Here is a 19,326-nt window from a genome sequence, read left to right as displayed (position 1 = left end):
AGAATAATTTTGTCTTAAACATATTTTTAATTTGTGCTTTTTTGTTTTATGTTTTAAATTATATTCTCTCTCACTGTATTGATGTTTTTTGGGGTTTTGTACGGTTGTGTTTTTCCAAACGGTTAATGAATAATAAAAATATAAAAAGACAACTTCACGAAGCTTCTGTTGAGCATTTATGCATTTACTTTACTTTTAGTTGGGGGGGGGGGGTGCTCTTCAATTAAAGCCTTGTGTTTACTCGGAAGGTTTAGCAAAGACCACCTGCCGCAGACAGCACTCATCTGCGTTTTCTGTGCGCAAACAGGCGCTCTCGAGGGCAGCTCCGCCCCACCCTCCCTACTTAGAGAAAGAGACTTGGGATGCTACATTTTTAATGACGAACTAGCTTAATTTTTTTTTTCATTCTCTCTGCGTCTTTATTTTACAATTCCTTCAACATGTAGCCTACATATTTATATGTGGAACCACATTTTAGTCTCCAGGTAAGACGTCAACATTTTCAGTCGGTACTTTTTTGCGGTACCGTTTCGAGTTCTTTATCTTTCAGTAGCTTGCTCAGCAGGAGAAAGTTGGCAAAGTGTTGGGTGGTTGAAGTACTAGCCTAAACAGCTAAAGTAGCTAACATATTTTGAAGTGAAGACCGGTTGTTGTAGATTCCTAACAAGTGATGTCCACCGTAGTGAAAAGTTGCAAAAGCTCGGTTATTTGGTTGATTCTGTGTAACCTGGAGGACGTGGTGTTTGTAAAACACACAAGGTGTGTTAACTGCGCTCTTTACTTGACACGATTGTTTACAGATTTGTATCCTTTAGCTGTTCGTTGGTCGACAAGCTAGGGGAAAGATTAGATAATGGATCTGTGACCCCTTCAAAGATCGACAGCAGAACCCATCTTTTTGTTGCTGATCTGATCGGGGTCGGAGCGTGGCCAAGCCACCGGATTCGCGATCATGTCGGAGGCAGAGGTGAAGGAAGCTCCCGGTTCGGAGGGGAAACCCGAGCCGCCGGCGGCAGGGACCGTGCCCGTCACTGCGCCACAAGCGCAGGGTGAAACCCCGGCGTCATCCTCGGCTGTTCCCCAAACGCCCCCCATCGCCTCAGCAACAGAAGATGAGGATGAGAGTGAGGATGAGTCGGAGGTCCTGGAGGAGAGCCCCTGCGGCCGATGGCAGAAACGAAGGGACCAGGTGAGCCGGTCAGACATGGGCTTTTGGTGCAGAATTACTTCAGAACCCTTTATGTCTCTGGATTTTTTTTCTATTCAGCAAAATATGTTCCGCCTGTAACTTCAGGTCAACCAACGCAATGTCCCGGGGATAGATGCTGCTTACTTGGCCATGGACACTGAGGAGGGGGTGGAGGTGGTTTGGAATGAAGTCATGATTTCAGAGAGGAAGGATTTTAAGCCTCTTCAGGTGAGTTCTGCTTCTCAAAATAAAACAATAAAATTCTGTCCTGAACTTGATGTCCTGAGAGTCCTTAAGACTCTCAAGACATTCACTATGACAGCTTATCCAGGCAATAGTTCATGTCAAAATCTGCCAGTTATGCGGTTGTTTTCTTAGTTCTATTAAAAAAAACAAGAACTAAGTGGATTAAAATACAAACAAGCTCTTGGATATAGTTGATTTATTGTGTAATAAAGTCAGAATTATTGTCGTGACTAGTAACTAAGGAATCTTGACACAAAAATCAATAAACCTCTGCTGAAAAAATAGGATTTTTATTGTTTTTGCCGCTTAAACTCGGATACCTTGGAGCTTTAGTTAGCCGCCCCCCCCCCCCCCCCCCCCCCCGTTGTTGTCTGGTTTAATAAAAATAAATCTAAAAAGTTGAATCTAAAATCACCATAGAGACGCCAGGCGGTTTGATGTTATGTTTTGTGTTACTTTTTTTGTTGTTGTTCCTAGCTTTGTGCAGTTAAATTGTCTATTTTTGCAGCTGGGTAAAGAAAAGTAACATGTGAAGTGATCTTTTTTTTTTTTTTAAAGCATTTGTTGTTTTTTTTAAATATAAAACAAAAAATGTTGTTTGAAAGTTAGAAAGTGTTTAAACCCATAAACATAAACGGCATATGTCAGATATTTTAATCTGCCGTAATGTGATTTACTGATGGTTTTGTTATAATGTGTGGTTGGAAACTAAACTTCTGATTGGAACCTAGTAATATATGATTGAAAATGGTATTAATGTGTTTGTTTTTTCATTTATTTTTTTTAATTTTAGGAGAAAGTTAAGGCTGTCTTTGACAACCTGATCCATTTAGAACACGCTAACATTGTCAAGTTTCATAAATACTGGGCTGACATAAAGGACAGTCGGGCCAGGGTAAGTTTGATCTCTCACAAGGCGTTCAGTCTTGATTTAATTTGACAGTTTTATGTCTTTAAATTTAAACTTTGAGTCATGTGTTTTTCGTCTATCAGGTGATTTTCATCACTGAATACATGTCATCCGGAAGCCTGAAGCAGTTTCTGAAGAAGACGAAGAAGAATCACAAAACAATGAATGAAAAAGTACAGTCATGATTAAATGACCTTTATTGATTGGAGTAAGAAAAGGGGCAGACATTGCAGTGCTTCTTACTATTGGAGAAATACAACAACAACAAAAGATGGATACGATAGTTAATTGATTTTGGAAATGTACAATTCTGGTGCTCTGGAGGCTGGTCTAATTAGGTTTGTGTGGCTCAACAGGCGTGGAAGCGATGGTGCACCCAAATCTTGTCGGCTCTCAGGTCAGCCTTGCCTTTAGGTCTTTAAGTTCAGTGCGGCCTTCCTATGAAACATATATTTTAAAGAATAGCCTTACTTCTTGAAGCTCTCCGTGACCATTTTATGTGCACCATCTTTTTATGCAGTTATCTCCATTCGTGTGATCCACCCATTATCCACGGCAACCTCACCTGCGACACCGTCTTCATTCAACACAACGGGCTCATTAAGATCGGATCAGGTAGAGTTACACTCACGCCATCCCAGTAGAACTAAAAGGCACATCTGGATTATTGGGGGGAAAAAAAGAGCCATGTCCTGGATGAGAAAATACATTTATTAAAATTTATGGTTCAATCAAGCGCAGTCAAAGGAGGTCATCCACACAGAGGAGAGGCTTGGAGCTCACATGGCTTTATGCTTCTCTTTCAGTGGTTGTGCTCTTTGGGAAAGCTCACGAAAAGGAGCAAAAATGCAGCAGAAATGCATCCGACTTTTGAGTTTTTGTTTTGAGATTCTGGAAGAATACTTTGCTGTCATTATCTGAGCCAGGAGTTTATTTAATTTTACCACCTGCAACTTTGGCCTTGAATTCAAGCTTTCAACTCTGGTGAGAACATCGACTCTTCACCTTGATTTTCTATCAAATAGACAAAGTTGTACATTAAAAAGATAAACATTTCCTTCAAAGAATTCAAGGACGTGCACAATCCTTTTTTATTTGCCCATGCAATGTTGTTGGTTGTGCAAAACAAGAATTCATTTTAGTGTTTGACAAACTGATGGCTGCAACCCCGTTAGTCTCCTACAAAACATCAAGAGATGTCAAATGCAAACAAGCCTGATCAGCTGTGCATTTATGAGTGATTTACATTATTTGATCTTCTTGCTGATCCCTGAACCTGATGACATACTTGGCATATGACAGAGTTTTGAGGTGAGGCTGCTGTACAACACATATGTGCTAAGAAGATGCTCCAGGTTCAAGCCCTGGCCTCTCTACTTGCTGTGGAGACCAGCTAGTGGATGGCATTGTAATGTGATATGAGGGCTGATTGGCGCCTCAGTGTGACATTTTGCGGCGTGGCTGTAGTTCAGTGAGTTGAACTGCCTGCCTGACAACTGTTTGTTGAGAGTTGAACTCCCTGCTTCCCTTAAGTTTAAGGAATTTGTAAGTAGCTCTCATTGACTGTATATGAGAGCTGGACTGATTGACCCCTCCACCCTGGCGTTCCAAATGGGAAATACCCTCCAGCTTCAAGAAGGAAAAATCCCATAGACTTCTATAGAGAAATAAACAGCTATTACTCAGTCATTTATATTTGTCAGAATAACCATTCTTTCTCTATTACCTTTATAACTTGTTCTTGCCTAATTTCTTTCATTATATTTGTTTCTTTATTGCAAGTTCTTCAAGTGAGAAACTGACCAATCAGACTCCTGTGTAAAAACATGTGGTGCCCGCTGGCCCCCCAAGTTGAACATTCAAAAGTTTGATTGACAGATTCTCCTGAGCCCACTTACGTATGCTTTAAATGTTCATTACAAATGTACCTTTTAAGATTGTTTTTTACTGGCATTTTATTTTTTTTTAGTTGTTTTTATTGCATTCTTATGTATCTATGTATTTTATTGCTGACTGCTTTTTAAATTTTTATTTATTGCCGTTCTTGATTTTAATGTTAATTTGCCTGATTATAAACTTTCTTCTGTCTTCCTTTTATGGTGAAGCACTTTGGTTCCCTGAAGGTGTTAGAAAATGCTATGGAAATGCAGCTTCATTCATTCATTCATTCATTCATTATAAGCACGTTGTTCGTTTTTTTAAACCTTTACTTGTTTGTTGGCTTATTCCTGGTTGTTGTTCCGTATGTCACGTGCACTTCTCTCAGTTCTGGTTGTTGTCGTTAATCAAGTCGTCTTCTCTGGCATCCTTCGCAGTCGCTCCAGACACCATCAACAACCACGTGAAAACATGTCCCGAAGAACAGAAGAACTTGCACTTCTTTGCTCCTGAATATGGAGGTAAACGCCACAACAAAGCTCCTTTCTACCTCGATTCTTACTGTTTTGATTTGACCCACATGACTGTGGATCCCTGTGCAGCTGCTGTTTGATCGTCAAAAGAGATCCAGTCATTATAGAGCAAAGAAAAAGAATTACATGAAAAGAATTGCATTAAATATACTTAAGTTGTGATGTACAGTTGGGAGTACTGCCACAACCACGATCCATGTTCTTGCTAATTGGTCCTTTCTTTTTGTCTGTGTAGCTGCTGAAGACGTCACCACAGCTGTTGACATTTACTCTTTTGGCATGTGTGCCTTAGAGGTGAGACGGTGTCTTTGATGCAAACAGTTCCTTTCCTTCAAAGCAGCACATTATCACACGGATGCGTTGCAGATGGCGCTTTTGGAAATTCAGGGGAATGGAGAATCCTCCTTCATTTCTCAGGAAGCTGTCAATAATGCCATTCAGTTTCTGGAGGACCCGCTGCAGAAGGTAAGATCTAGAGTTTGCATGTGTAGAACTTCTGAAATGTACCCGATTTAAGGAAGTTGTCGTCTTGAAAGTGTTTTTGATTTCTGAAGTGGGGTGTTTTATTTTTGTAGGAGTTGATTCAGAAGTGCCTGGAGTGGGATCCCAGCTCAAGGCCGACAGCGCGGGAGCTGCTGTTTAACCAGGCCCTCTTTGAGGTGCCGCTCTTAAAACTGTTGGCTGCACACTGCATCGTCAGCCACCAGCGTGAGTCCTGAGCCCTCTGATAGAACCCCACAAGTAATCCCAGAAACGTTGGAGCTTCTGTCATCCTTTTTTAAATCTTTAGATGAGTTTTTTCCCTCTTATTTAATATTGATTAGGAACAATGTTCGAGTTCAAGGGTGAAACTCTTTCACCCCTGTAAACTTTATGACATGCAAACAGGACTTGTTTGAAGTTCCCAGCAAAAGCCAGAGAAAAACTTTAAAAGCATGTCATAGGCTGTGTCCGAATTCCCCCCTAACCCTTATACAGTGCACTACATCGTGCGCTATAGGGCTTTTGCCATTTTTTAGTGCTGTCCCAATCTACACTTCAAGTGCTCTGGAAATTTCCCAGAAGTCTCTGTGAAAAACCAGTGTGCATCGATGCTCACTAGCTCGATGAATATAGACCTCAATGCATTGCGTCAGAACAAGTTTTGTCGAAAAAATGTATTTAAATGTATTTTTGAATAAATCATCAATTTTTTATCTTCAGAAGACAGTGGACTCATAATCGTCACAAAACGCTCCTATTAATTAGGTTTTAACTTTGTGGAATCGATGATGTCATATCCGGCGTTAAAAAAAAAAAAAGTAGTGAGCATAGTGTCCAAAGTGCTTTTAAGATTCAGGACTCTATACAGTGCCGCACTAAACAGTTTTTTGTGTAATAGCTGTAGAAATAATGTCCATGTGAGTGCTGGACTTGTTGGGAAGGAGCTGTTTGATCGGCTCAAAAAGAGGAATCTAACAAAAGCAGGCGCCCACGCGTGTTTTTCTGCAACAACATTGTGTTTTAAGAACTATCAAATGAAAAGGGGCCAAAGGGAGAGCACGGATCATCAGAATGACAAAAAGTGTAGAGAAATCAGATACTTTGACAAACGTTCATACGAGGCCTTTGTGTGTTTAAAGTGAGCCGTCAAACGGTTCCCTCTTCTTTGCAGCTGTTGATGACAGTTCTTTAATTCTATGTATGGCTTTCACAGCACAGATGGCTCCACTCACTGCGTGTGTGTGTGTGTGTATTAACAGGCACTGCTATCAGCTTTCACTAAATAACCTCTTGGACAAACTTGTCTGGGACATTATTATCCATGTTCCTTTAAATTCACTGAGAGGTCTTTGATAAGTTTGGGAATCTTATGTTCTTCCTTGGCCTGTAACATTAACCCAATTTCCTTTGGAGATAAAAAAAATGCAAAAATATTTAAAAATATATATATATATATATACACAGACTCATAACCCTTGTGCAATCCAATGGGGTCCAGATGACCCGATCCTTACATTGACGTGTTCTCCCTACCATGATAAAGGTGGATAAAGGTGGAAAGATTTCATGTAATCCATGGACACCAGTGAAGATCACAAATCATTGAAGAAAAAAGGTTCAGAGCACTGTCTAGTGGGTCTAGATGACCCAACTCCCAATGTTAAAGTGCCTAGGATAGCACAAGGGTTAAACTTTTTGTCTGTTTGTAGCACAATGAGTTTATTACAATTCTGCCTTTCAAAATGCTTAACATGCTAGCACTACCAACAAAAGCACATGTATTTAAAACATTAAAAAAATCTGTTTTCTTTGTTTTGTGCAGACATGATTCCAGAGAACGCCTTGGAGGAGATTACAAAGAAGCTTGATCCTAATCTCATTCTTGCTGTGTTTAAAGAAGATGTGCAGCTCAGGTCAGTCCTTGAATATAAAAGCCAGAACAACAGTATGACAACTTATTCAGCAGTTTACTTTTAGGACAGAAAACGTTACATCTGTTAGAAAAAAACATAGAAGTAAACCCCTCAAAACATTTATGCCAACCACAAAAATGGTGTCTATTTTTTGTGGTATTTTATGTTTTCTGTTTAAATCCTATAACTTAGATTTAGTTTAAAAAATGTTTTTGACATTATATGATTGTTACAAATCTCTCAAAAGTAACCTCAAGTGGGATTTTGTGTTCTTTTAGGCTTTCACAGTTTCCTGCTTTGGAACTTGATAAATTTCTTGAGGATGTGAGGTAAGAAGCAAATGAGTACAAACTGTTTACAAATGTGCATTTTCTGGTCTTTGGGAAACTTTTAGTACTTTGTGCGAAACCCTAAGTGGCCACATGGGGGCAGTAGAGATCCAATTAGTGGTCTAAGTGCATGCAGTTGTCCAAATTTCATTTATACAGAAAATTTCAAGATTTTTGTTACAGATCTATAATAACTCCTGCGGTGATTGCTTTTCAAGTGTTTTCTGACCATTTTCCTTATCTCTGTCATGTTTTTCCAACCCCCCCATTAATGGTTCAGGAATGGTATTTACCCATTGACAGCGTTTGGGGTGCCTTGTCCACATCCAACCCAACAGGAGACCATTAAATCTCCTGTGGTCACCCCCATGGTCAAATCCCCCACACCCGAACCCACAGAGCTGGAGACGCGACGGGTGTGTACAACAGCTGGAACTGCATGCTTGAACCAGTGGCAACTGTTTTAAAACAGTGACACCCTCTTAAGTAATGGTGATGCTTGTGTTGCATCACGGCGTTTATTAAATAGTGTTAAAAGAATGAGACAGTTGATTGGTTCTTTTCTGCAGGTCATCCAAATGCAGTGCAGCTTTGAACCTGTTGAGGAGGCCACAAAGTTTCATGTGAGTATTTGAGATGTTTGTTATTGGTCATTTATTGTTGATTATACTGTTGTATAATTTATAATCATTAATAAATGTCTCTGATTTCATACGTCTCTCCTTGCAGATAACGTTACTACTGAAACTGGAAGATAAACTAAATAGACATCTAAGCTGTGACATGTTACCTCGTAAGTGGAGCTTTACATCATTAGTACTTCATCAGACTCCGACTTATGCAGTGAGCGTGAAGACTAAAAGGGTTGGGGTTTCTCAAGGTCCGATGCTTTAAAGGTTTCAAGCTTCATTTGGTCTTTGGGAACATTTCACATGTGCTTCATTGTTGAGGAAAATTCAATGGGAATGGACCAAAGATCTGCAGGTGCAAGTCACGTTTTATTTCATTTTTGCAATAATATTTGCACCAAAAAGGCCGAATAAAAATCAGACTTCCAAATAAATATATTTGATATTTATTTTAGATTTTTAGATTATTTTAAATTAATAATTTTAGATTATTTAAAAAAATATCTAAACTATTAGTTTGTTTGCCATTTGCTGGAAGAGGCAGTAAATATAAATGTGCATCTTAACCAGTTTATTTTTTGATAAAAATTTTGATTTTTGATGCCTCAAGTCAGGGAAAAATAAAACCAAAAAACCTTCGTGAGAGTTTGACACAAGAAAAAGAGTGCAGAACTATTTTAGGCAGAGAAGCTGTCAATTATAAGCCATAAAAGCGTCAATGTTCAGGTTTCAGCTGCCTTCAAGAAACATTACACTTGGTGACATGTTCATTATATAGAGAATCCCCTCACTGAACCCAAGTGATTTATGTGAAGTAATGCTATTTATCTCAATCATATAATCAGTTGATTTCATCACAACGAGGGCAAATGTCACGGCAAAGGAAAGAATGATGAACGAACATGCATGCTCTGCAGTCGTAGGCTTCGGCGTATAATGTTGCAGGGAATCTCAGGACTGAAGGTCTACAGCTGACAGCTGTCACCTCCTCTGCTCGTCTCTTTCCAAGCTTTCATCTCCCTGTCCTTCGCTCAAGCGGCCTCACGCGCTTTCACATGTCTGGCCTCTTGATGTTTTCGGCTCTCGCTCTCATCTAAAGCATCTCATGATAGATCTGGTCTTGAACCCCAATGCTCTGACTTCACTGCTGTGCATCCTTCAGGTTACGTTTCATATCAATGCACGGCAGAACGCATCACAAAGGCGGTCGCTCCTCTCTGTAAACCCTGTGGATAAGAGGGAAAGTACTTAAAGGACCTCCTTATTGACAGCAAACTTCAAAGTCTCAGTTTGCTGGCTTGACTGAGGCTGTCAAACTCACAACCTTGCTAGTTTTGTGGCTTTTAACAATAATCTCTAATGGTTGTTTTTTCTTTTTCTCAAATAATGTTAATCCCACAGTTTCAGCCTCTTCTGTGCTCTTACACACATTCCTGTTGCAGTTATAGGTTGACTTCTTTGTTATTAAAACTGATGGACATTGTGATGTCTCACAATACAAACCATACAAACATTGGTGTCAAAATACCAACTTTTATGCTTCTTTTTCCCATCCAGCTATACTTATATTATCGAATTTGTGATTATTGAAGGGCTGATTATTCATTATTAATATTCAAAGGAGACTTGTGCGTGATAGAAAGGTGGACACTGGGTGTTGTTCAGTTGATTGTATTTGTTGTGGTTTTTTTAAAATAATTTCTGGAATAATTACTGACTTTTAACTCATCCTATTATGACACAATACTGATGTTTTGGGCTTAGGACTAACTAAAGGTTAAAGCTACTTAAGAAAGTCCAAACAATATCAGAATTCGCTTTACTTTACAGTGAGTATAAAATTAGTATAGTTTTCATTTATTATACACTTCAGTGATTTTTGGACGTTTTTATCTGTCATTTTGGTATCATTCATTTTATTATCCCGATTTTTTTTATTCAATTTTGACTCAGAAATGGTTTAAGATCCAAAGAACAACCAGAGATGCTCCCGTAGGGTTTTAATTAAGCAATTTTTTTTATGTCTTATTTGCTCGTATTCTCACCTTTTCTCTGTTTTTTACCTGTGGAATGGACGTACAGCGCAACTGTTCAGGTGACTAACTTTGCCATTTTGTGCTTTAGATGAAAGTGTTCAGCAGTTGGCAGAGGAGCTGGTTCAGCTGGGCTTAATCAGTGAGGTGGGTTTTTCAATCTTCTTTAACCTCTTGAGACCTGCCGTCCACATTCGAGGACTTCACACTGTGGGTTTTATTATTACCCCTGTTGTTCATTCTGATTACCTGGGGCCCTGTGGCTACGAAATAAAAAAAGGCAAATCAAACAAGAGCACAGGTCTCAAGAGGTTCATGTGATCATTACATTATCTTACAACAATCCAGAAAAAAACTGCTGTTTTGAATTTTTTTTTTTTAATATTCCCCAAACCTTTTTTTTTCCCTCATTGCAGGTGGACCAACTTAAAATAACCTCATTGCTTGAAGAAACATTAAGTCAAACAATTCACTAACAAGACTTGTTGGATCTACTCTCTCATGTGTATCATGGGCTCCTAGTGCATACAGAACTCAGTGATTGTAGTTTTCTTGAATGCCTTCTCTACAAAGCTTTGCATGGCTGTTCAACCAAAGGAGTGGAGCCACTGTCACTTCAGGAGGGAAAAGCATGAAGCCACATGCCTCCAAAGAAACCCCCAGCTGTGAATGACATTCTCTGCCAGAGCACACATTTTTATTCAAGTATGGAAATATTCGAAAGGTTTTAGAACGAGATTTTGCCGTCTTAAAGTCCAAAGGGGCATCATCAATGCTGTACCAAACACTTGATACTGACAATGACGGTGCATGCAGTCTGTGCTTTGTTTATCTGCTTATGCTTTGTGTTAGTCTGTTGGAAGAGTCTGATGCGTTTATTTACTGCAGGCAACTAACTTACTGGAGCTGTACTTTTAACAATGTTGCATCCTCCTTCACACAATATCACAAAGGTAGAATTTTGTTTAAACAGAATTGCAATCATGCTACTTTTTTAGTCAGCTTTATCATGGAAGGGTTCAAATTCAAGAAGCAAAGGGTGCAGAAGATATTATAGTCTGTGATGCATCCTAATAGTTTCCTCATTTTTCCAAACGGTACATTTTGTTTAGTTTATGCATTGCTTTTGCTCCAATATATGCCTTAAAGTCTCACTTTCTACCTTTATTTATTTTTTACTGGTACTAAATGTTCGCTGAATGTTAATTTCACACATACCAATTAGATTTAATTCAAGAAATTTGCTGAATCCTGTCTATCATGCAACTGATGTTGTCACTGTGTTCATTCTGAGAGGCTGGAAAATCCCAGATGTTTGCTAACTGGCATTCACAGCAAAACTTGATACCAACATTACACGAGGTAAATGACACCCATAATTATTTTATTTTTTTAAATAGGAGTTTTAGTATTGGTACCTTTGCATCAAAAGCTTGTACTATTCAGGGAGTAAAATACACAATTCAAAGAATTAATGGAAATGTCCCTTTAGGATTAATTTGATGTCATTTTGTTATCACATGCATTTTTACTAACACTTAATTCTAATGTGAGTTTAGAGTTTTCCTTTCTGAAAAAAAAAAGCTTTATTGACATACATTCTGATGCACATTTGAGGTATTTTTAAGTTCTACATCTTTCACATAAGTCTTATTAACTCATTAATTCTGGTGGTTTTCTGAGTATTGTTTTAAAGTATATTCTGGCTACTTTTTTGCTCCGTCCAACGCGTTGCCTGTTTATGTATGTATGACACATAAACTGCTAAAATTGTAATTTCCTGTAGATGTGCTCAAGTCAGTTTAGGGAATGCACATCGCAGAAAACTCTGGCATAGACGGTGTGAAAGCTGGAGTCTTATGCAGATTCCCTGCAACCCCTCTGACTTTCTTTTAGTACTTTTTCCATCCTGTTTATGATGGTGGGGATCAAACTGGTTATTAAATAATCGTACTGGGTTGGCAGCTCTAGACTGTTTTCTTATGATGCAGACTTTTTTGATATGTTTGAATATAGCTTGGTTTTGTATATGACATGAATGTCATTGAATGCACATTGTTTTTCTGAGACATATTGACAATATCTAGGTGAAAATGCTTGTTGCAAATAAAAGGGTCGGTTTATTGACTTTGCTGTTTGAGAAATATTGTTTTTGTCAGTAACATAAGTTTTAGCATTTTATTTTACAAACTCTTTCGAGAGCTGCCATTAAAAAAAAGCCTGTATTAAGAGTATTTTTTTTATTGCCAAGTACCTCTAAACCAGTACAAGGCAGTTTTCATACCCCAAAAAGTTTTTTCCCACCTCCACAAAGTAACAGACATAAAACTTAAAATGCTTTGACAAAAAAAAAAGGATCAACATTTTTTTCTTAAGCAAAAACATCTACATGAGATGTTCATTTCAAAAGGATTAAGAAAAAGTAAGGGAAAAACATTTCCTATAGCTTTTTAACTCCTTATAGTGTACAAAAATATAAGACGTTTTCTCTTGAATATTTAATAACTTCTAATGATGTGTAAATATAAAAATAAATCTAGAGTCAAGATAATTAGTGACTGTTAAGAGTAGTCATGACACTTTTGGGATTTCTCAAGTATCCAACTTAGAACTAATATATATAATTTTTTCCATATGTATTTGGGAAATGTGTGTGAAATAACATTTTGGGGTTGCTTTATATATTTTTTTTTCAAAGTTTCTATAGGATGTCATAAAATACCTTTATTTGAGCTCCATGCCTTTGTGGATAATTAAAATGTCCAAATGCATTTAAAATGAACATGTGATGATGACAGATTAATGATTGTTGTCAGAAATATGATGAAGAACCAACGCGGAAGAAACATTTCAAAATTTTATTGCAGGTAGTTTACAGGTGAGTGTTGTGACGTCATACAGGAAGTGCACTGGATCCTCCGTGTGGCTCGAAGTTGCCACCTCTTTGTTGTGCTTTAAAATTGCGCTTTGTTTAATTTGATTCAAAAGCGACATCCGCCCAGGGAAAAAGATGTGCAATTTCGGTGAGTGGGTCTTCACAAATAAACACGGGTCCTTTCTTAAAACCTTTTTCTTCTTACGAGCCGTGATTCGACCCCCTCAACGGCCGAAACTGACCCGAGGCCTATGTGCACTGCGCGGATTAATTTCATAAAGTTTTAGGTCAATTAGTTGTTCCTGCTTTTGGTTTTTATGAACCCTGAAGAAAAAGCTGTCAACTCAAACCGTAATGACAGAAGTTTTTTCTTGCAAGTATTGATACTTCAAATACCTGTTGAGGAGCATTCGTGCGTAGAATATGCTAATATTAGCCCCCATTTAATTTCACTGCGGAAGAATATCACTTTGCCTGTTTACATGAACCTAATCCCCACACATTTTAAAATGAACAACTTAAATATACATTTAAGGACTCCTATTTATTGCTTAACATTTGCTTAATATGTTTTCTTAAAATTTCAACAAAAAAAACACAAATGCTTATTATACTAATTAAAGACAGCTGTTATTGGTAAATAAACAATCTGCAGGAAATTTAAAAATAATAAAATTTGGTCAATATTTCAATGACAAATGTAAAGGGGTATTAAACGCTTATTAGGTAAAGTCGGCAAACACAATACCAGGATAGTAATGTATTACTGAGCAGTCCACAAACCCTTTTAGCATCTAGATGTTCATTCTGAGGCTTTAACTTTTTCAAAAATAATGTAGACCTGGTGCAGATATATTGTGTTTTTTTTGCTATAAAAATAAATTGCAGATAAAGATTGTTTTTTACATTTACCAGAAAATACAAAAACTATTAGTTTCTCCTACATCTAATGCACACGATTATAGAAATCATATTGCTTGTGTTTTGGTCACCCAGATAAAGATAAAGGGCCGAGGAGGCTCATGAAAAAGGGTTTGGTTCTTATCCTGGTTGGTCATGTTAACTTCATCCTTGGAGCCATTGTCCACGGCAGCGTCCTTCGCCACATTTCCAAACCCAGCCAGCATATCAGCACCGAGTACACGGTGACCAACATCATTTCTGTCACCTCTGGACTTCTGGTGAGTTCCCATATTAACAGTTTTTCCTTTCCGTTTCAGAGCTGCACAACATTCTGCCACGAATCTGAGTTTTAGGTCACGAACTAAATCATTTCTTTGATACCATTTGTTCTGCACATCAAAGTTACGAGTGTGTGTTCAGAGTGTGTGTTCAGGTCTTAAAGCAGATTTTTTACCACAGTATTGATGTGTGTTTTTATCCTCAACCAAGACTGAACTTGTCCCCTCATCAGGGAACCAGTTTTTCAAATCAATCTGCAGTCCCCTCAGGGCCGGCCTCATTACGTCCATCCATCATACAAACTAACACCTGTCATTGATGACTGCACCTTAACTTTCACCTTTTCTTGAAAATACCTGCCATGAGGGATTGACAAGTAAAGCAGACAAAAAGTAATAAAAGTTACAAAATATTTCTGACTTGGCGTGTTTTCCATTAATGGCCTCTCATGTGCCAAACTGTGTTGTAAAATGTTTCTTTCTTCCTCGCGGCTTTTAGGAAGGAAAATGAATAAAGCACTTTGACACTCCTGAAGCCAGTTATGCATAACTGTAAATCTTTAGCTTTGTTCTAAGATGAAACACTCATCATATTCATTTTACAGAGTATTGCTTCAGGGATTATAGCAATTGTTGTATCAAGGAACTTGCGGATTGTGAAACTGGTAAGAAATTGATTTGACTTCATGTTTTAATACAGCTTTGGACATTTTTTATGTTGTAAAATCCTGTTTCTGTGTCCTCAGCAAATTGGCCTTTTGATCTCCTCCTTCCTAAATGCCTTGCTCTCGGCAGCTTGCTGCACCGGACTCATCTTAGCTATTAGCATCACTGTTACTCACCAGGGAAAAGGTTTGATGATGGGATGCAACGAAACAGTGGTGCCCATCAACGCTCGGTCTCCTGTCGGTGCCCAGTGTCCATTTGACTCGACACGAATCTATGTGAGTGCACACTGAAGAATACGACAGAGTTTTAGGGCCAGTTTACAAAGACTTTTTTTTTTACAACTTCAAAGTTGTAAATTTACGAGATTTAAAGTAGTAAATGTACAAGAAAAAAGTATTTTACGAGAAAAAACACCAAAATGTGTCTGTTTATCGAAGCCTAGTTTAAAGGTGAAAGATGTGGAGAGTTTTGTGAAGCTTTATTTTTGGATAGGTTCCAAAAAAAGAAGAAATTCTGAACTTTTTGGCGACTCAAAATCAGATTATTGTTAGTGAAGCCGGCTTTCTGAGGTTGGTGTCGGTAAAGCAGAGTTTCGTATGTAAAATAAGGAGCTCAGAGACGTGTTTGGGTGCAAATTATGCTACTTTATTTTCCTTTTCATCCACATACCCAAAAGTCCATTTGTCTCATTACGTCATGAACCTGTCATGCGCACAACACCAAAGCAGAAGGAAAACAGTGTTACATACGTCCCCTCCTCCAGATGAAATGTCCCGTTTCAACATAAAAAAACAAAGATAAATGAAAATAGTCTGTTATATTGAAATAAGAACGTTGAAAATGCCAAAAAGTGCACCTCCTTAGACGGAAGTGTCACACAGACTTGGAGATCTTGTCTTTCGTGGAAGAATAAAGGATTGAAGTGGACAGCTGCAGGGACACCGATGGCTTCATCAACGGGCTATAGAGATTCTGTAAGCCACCAATAAGTAAATAATAAATCGTAACTCAAACAAATGAGCTTCCAAACATTTGCAACGTTATCAATACACATTCAGCTCACCTGTTCAACTAAGTTTAGTCGGTCTGCTCCGCTGCTGCGTGGCGTTCACTTGTTGCACTTTATCCTCACTTCGACTTTAATCTCGTAAATTTACGAGATATTTTATCGTAAATTAATGACTTCAAATCCCTTAAATTTATGAGTTTTTTTCTCGTAAATTCACGACTTTAAATCTTGTAATTTTCCCTTTTTTATTTGGTGGCCCTAAAGCTTTAACACTTTGACATTTTTGTGACTGAATCACTTGCGCTCCCCTCCCAAATGCCAGGATACCACCTTGGCTCTGTGGATCCCCTGTGCCGTGCTGTCGGCAGCAGAGACGGGCCTGTCGGTGTGGTGCTTCATCGTCGCTCTCACTCTCAGAGGACTGTTGCCCTGTGGGAACAAATACATCAAAGAGCAGGTGTGTGTCTTTGAGGAGGGGATAGACAGACTTGCTGGAAGGTTCTGCGTCTGTCTGAATTTCAGACTGACTCAGACATGTACACACACTCAATAATTCAAACACAAAACTAATTTAGCCTTGGAACATCCTGTGTTTGGAAAACAGGGGGATCCCAAACTGTTTTTACACTTTGACTTAATAAAAGGTTCTGCCTTTCAGCTGATAGTTAGTCAAGGTTTTTAAAATTTCTTAAATTTTTATCATCCTCAGATTGGGACAGATTTACTCTGATAAAAACGTTGTTTTTTCTTTAAAGGCCAGTTTATGTGTTGCATTTTTAAATAGCTATTTTTAAAAGCAGGTGTAATTCTCTAAAAATATTTTATCAGAATGTATCTTTATATTTGTTAGTTACCAGTTGACTTTAAAGGTATCAGATGGTTTTTTGCCTGATGGGCCTATGATTTTAACATTTTAATCCCTTTGGGTTTAGTGGTCAGTGTAAAAAAAAATATCAGTTCAGCTAACATAAACACTCTTTAAAAATATAGTTATTAAATTATGTACAAATAGAATTATTGAATGTCCAATTTCACAACAAAGAAGCTTGTGGTGTTTTGTTAACAATGCGTTGCTCTTGTTACTCTTCGTACCTTTTTATTGAAAAAATGTCTTTGCTTACATATTTCTTGAAGTGATTTTAAAAATTAAAATTTTAGAAAAAATAAAACTGAATGACTACATGATTACTAAGAATAACTTTTGCAATCAGTATATTGAATAAACATAAAACATCACTTTATAGAGAAGTATGTTAATTATTTAAAAATGTAGCTCTGCTGCTATTTTAAAGTTTTATCAGATTAAATTCACCCTGACAGTTTGTTTTAAATGTCTTTTTTTTCCTCAAATTTGTAAGATTTTATATTTGAAGTAAGTCACAATGATATGTTTCCAATCACCTGGGAATTAAAAATAGCACTGTTTGAACAGTGCAATATTAGCTTAGCCAGTCTCAATTTTCTAGAATGGTTGATTTTTTGTTTTGTTTTTTGTTTTCTAATGCAGAAAATTAATGGCTTTTTGCAAAGCACTTTTAATTGCCTTGAATTACTAATTTTTTGCCCCCCCAATATAGAGAGTTGTGCAAGCACTTTGTTGTACTAATACGTTTTACCCATTACTAATTAAACTTTCTCTCCCCCTTCCTCTATTCTAGCTGGAGGAAGACGCCGAGTCCTTTCCCCACAGCCGGCGTTTGATTGGACAGAAAGGAAACCCTGAAGCTTGAAAAGGCAGAATAAACTAGTAAATGAGTAGAAGCTCTGAATGCTTTCAAAAAGTCACTTTTCCAAGTGATTGTCTCCATCTGGTGCCACACTTGAATGTTCAAAAAGACTTAATGCAGTTTCTGCAATACTATGCAGAACTTAGTGGGCTTGCAGAAGGACTCAGTGTTCGAATATCTATGTAACGCCACAATGAAATGTCAAGTATCGTTTCAGTGCTGGCGATAAGCCTTTTTCTCTGATTGGGTTTTGTATCCCCAAGAATGTTTAGTATTTTCACATCATTTTGTTTGTGATTAAACATATTGTTTTTACAATCTTTTATTAAAATCAAAATCAGAAATATTTCCTAATTTTAGTTTTTGTTGTATTCGAACTGCATTTAATTATTTTAAACAAATAATGGGGAATTTTACAAGTGATTACTTTTATATATACATATGTGCCTTAAATCTGCTACTGTACTGTTTATTGTATGCTTGAAATTTGTATTCTAGAGGAAAACAATAAAAATGAACGCTACACATCCTGCAAAATGGAGCTCGGTTAATGAAGGATTTCAGTTTTCATGATTTGTAAAAATGAAAAAAAAAAAAGTGTATTCAATATAAGAGCATTTCACTCAACCCTGTTATGCCATTTTTGCGGTAGACTACAGATTACAACTACCTGATCACTGAAAAATGTAATAATAAATCAAGATTACCAAACATTTAGCTTTCTTCTGCATTGATACTTGTCATCTTTTTGGAAAAAAAATGTGTTCCAAAGATACAAAAAATGTAAATAAACTTCTGTTTATTCAATTGTTCTAGTTTTTTTTATTTTAAAATTGATTTGTGTTTCTGTTATCGTTTTTAATTTCATTTAGAAATGATACAAATCAAGTAAATAAAAAATAGATTGAAGCAAGAAAGAACAGTTCATTGGAAAAGAAAAAATTCCAACGTATTTATTTTTATTCCTGATTCAAATTGCGAACTGTAACCAAAATGTTCACCTTTCAGCTGATTCCGTCAAAACTAAATGGAGAAAAAAAAGAAATACAAATTAGGCGTTCCTCAAAGAAATTGCATAACAAGAAAGTTTTAATCCATGGTCATGATTCTAATTCATAATAATGTACAAATTAATTCAATAATTCTTAAAAATTCTTCTCTAGTTTATGTCATGAAATGACTAAATCTCCTTTGCTGAGGCATATCTTTTCATTTTTTGAGTGTTTTTTTTTTATGAAAAAGATTGCTCTAAATTGTATACACTTTTTTCTCAAGCTTTATACGTTGCTTGTAAGAGAACTCAGAAAACTTATTTTATGAAAAGTGATTTTAAAGGAAATTGAGGTCATAAATATAATGTGAAGACAAGAAAATATAATTTTAACAGCCAGTATTAAAAACGATTGAAATCAAAATGAAAGCTGCACTGTGATGAATGCATTTGAGCCTGTAGTGTACTTTTGATGAGTGTCAAGTGGGGTCACATTAAGAGGCTAAAACCAGAATGTAGGCCAGCAGCCTCAGCTGTCACATTCACGGACCCCCCACAACTCGGGACAAGAGAGGATCGCTAGAGATCAGCCATGAAACGGTTAATCTAGTGCCATGCTCAATCGTGTGGAAGGAAATTATAGCACACACTGCTAATCCTCATGCTGTAGGGGATAAATATTGACTGGATTTTTGACTGACAACACCACATACTACTGCTTTGTCAAAATG

The 19,326-nt window shown here is 37.3% G+C and overlaps 2 protein-coding genes across 4 annotated transcripts; both read left to right on the top strand.

Moving 5' to 3' along the window:
• Positions 1–280: 280 nt before the first annotated feature.
• Positions 281–12,270, top strand: LOC101170578 (nuclear receptor-binding protein). 3 transcript variants are annotated; one of them, XM_011492543.3, is made up of 18 exons: positions 281–485; positions 877–1,189; positions 1,295–1,417; positions 2,229–2,330; positions 2,429–2,518; positions 2,702–2,742; positions 2,866–2,960; positions 4,661–4,744; positions 4,992–5,050; positions 5,123–5,221; positions 5,332–5,464; positions 7,062–7,152; positions 7,431–7,481; positions 7,762–7,897; positions 8,051–8,104; positions 8,211–8,274; positions 10,235–10,290; positions 10,560–12,270. In XM_011492543.3, the coding sequence occupies exons 2-18, from the start codon at positions 953–955 to the stop codon at positions 10,617–10,619; spliced, it is 1,575 nt and encodes a 524-aa protein (XP_011490845.1). In that variant the 5' UTR covers positions 281–485; positions 877–952; the 3' UTR covers positions 10,620–12,270. The 3 variants fall into 3 exon arrangements, with proteins under 3 accessions (XP_011490845.1, XP_011490840.1, XP_004067433.1); XM_011492538.3 differs by having other exon boundaries at positions 816–1,189; XM_004067385.4 differs by having other exon boundaries at positions 801–1,189.
• Positions 12,271–13,030: 760 nt separating this feature from the next.
• krtcap3 (keratinocyte associated protein 3) lies at positions 13,031–18,411 on the top strand. The gene is made up of 6 exons (XM_004067264.3): positions 13,031–13,166; positions 14,015–14,199; positions 14,805–14,864; positions 14,946–15,143; positions 16,200–16,334; positions 17,536–18,411. The coding sequence occupies exons 1-6, from the start codon at positions 13,154–13,156 to the stop codon at positions 17,605–17,607; spliced, it is 663 nt and encodes a 220-aa protein (XP_004067312.1). The 5' UTR covers positions 13,031–13,153; the 3' UTR covers positions 17,608–18,411.
• Positions 18,412–19,326: the final 915 nt, after the last annotated feature.

This window comes from Oryzias latipes, chromosome 3 (genome assembly GCF_002234675.1).
Source record: "Oryzias latipes chromosome 3, ASM223467v1".
NCBI lineage: Eukaryota > Metazoa > Chordata > Actinopteri > Beloniformes > Adrianichthyidae > Oryzias > Oryzias latipes.
The sequence above is the reverse complement of the archived record's forward strand: the minus strand, read 5'-3'. Positions and strand labels throughout refer to the sequence as shown.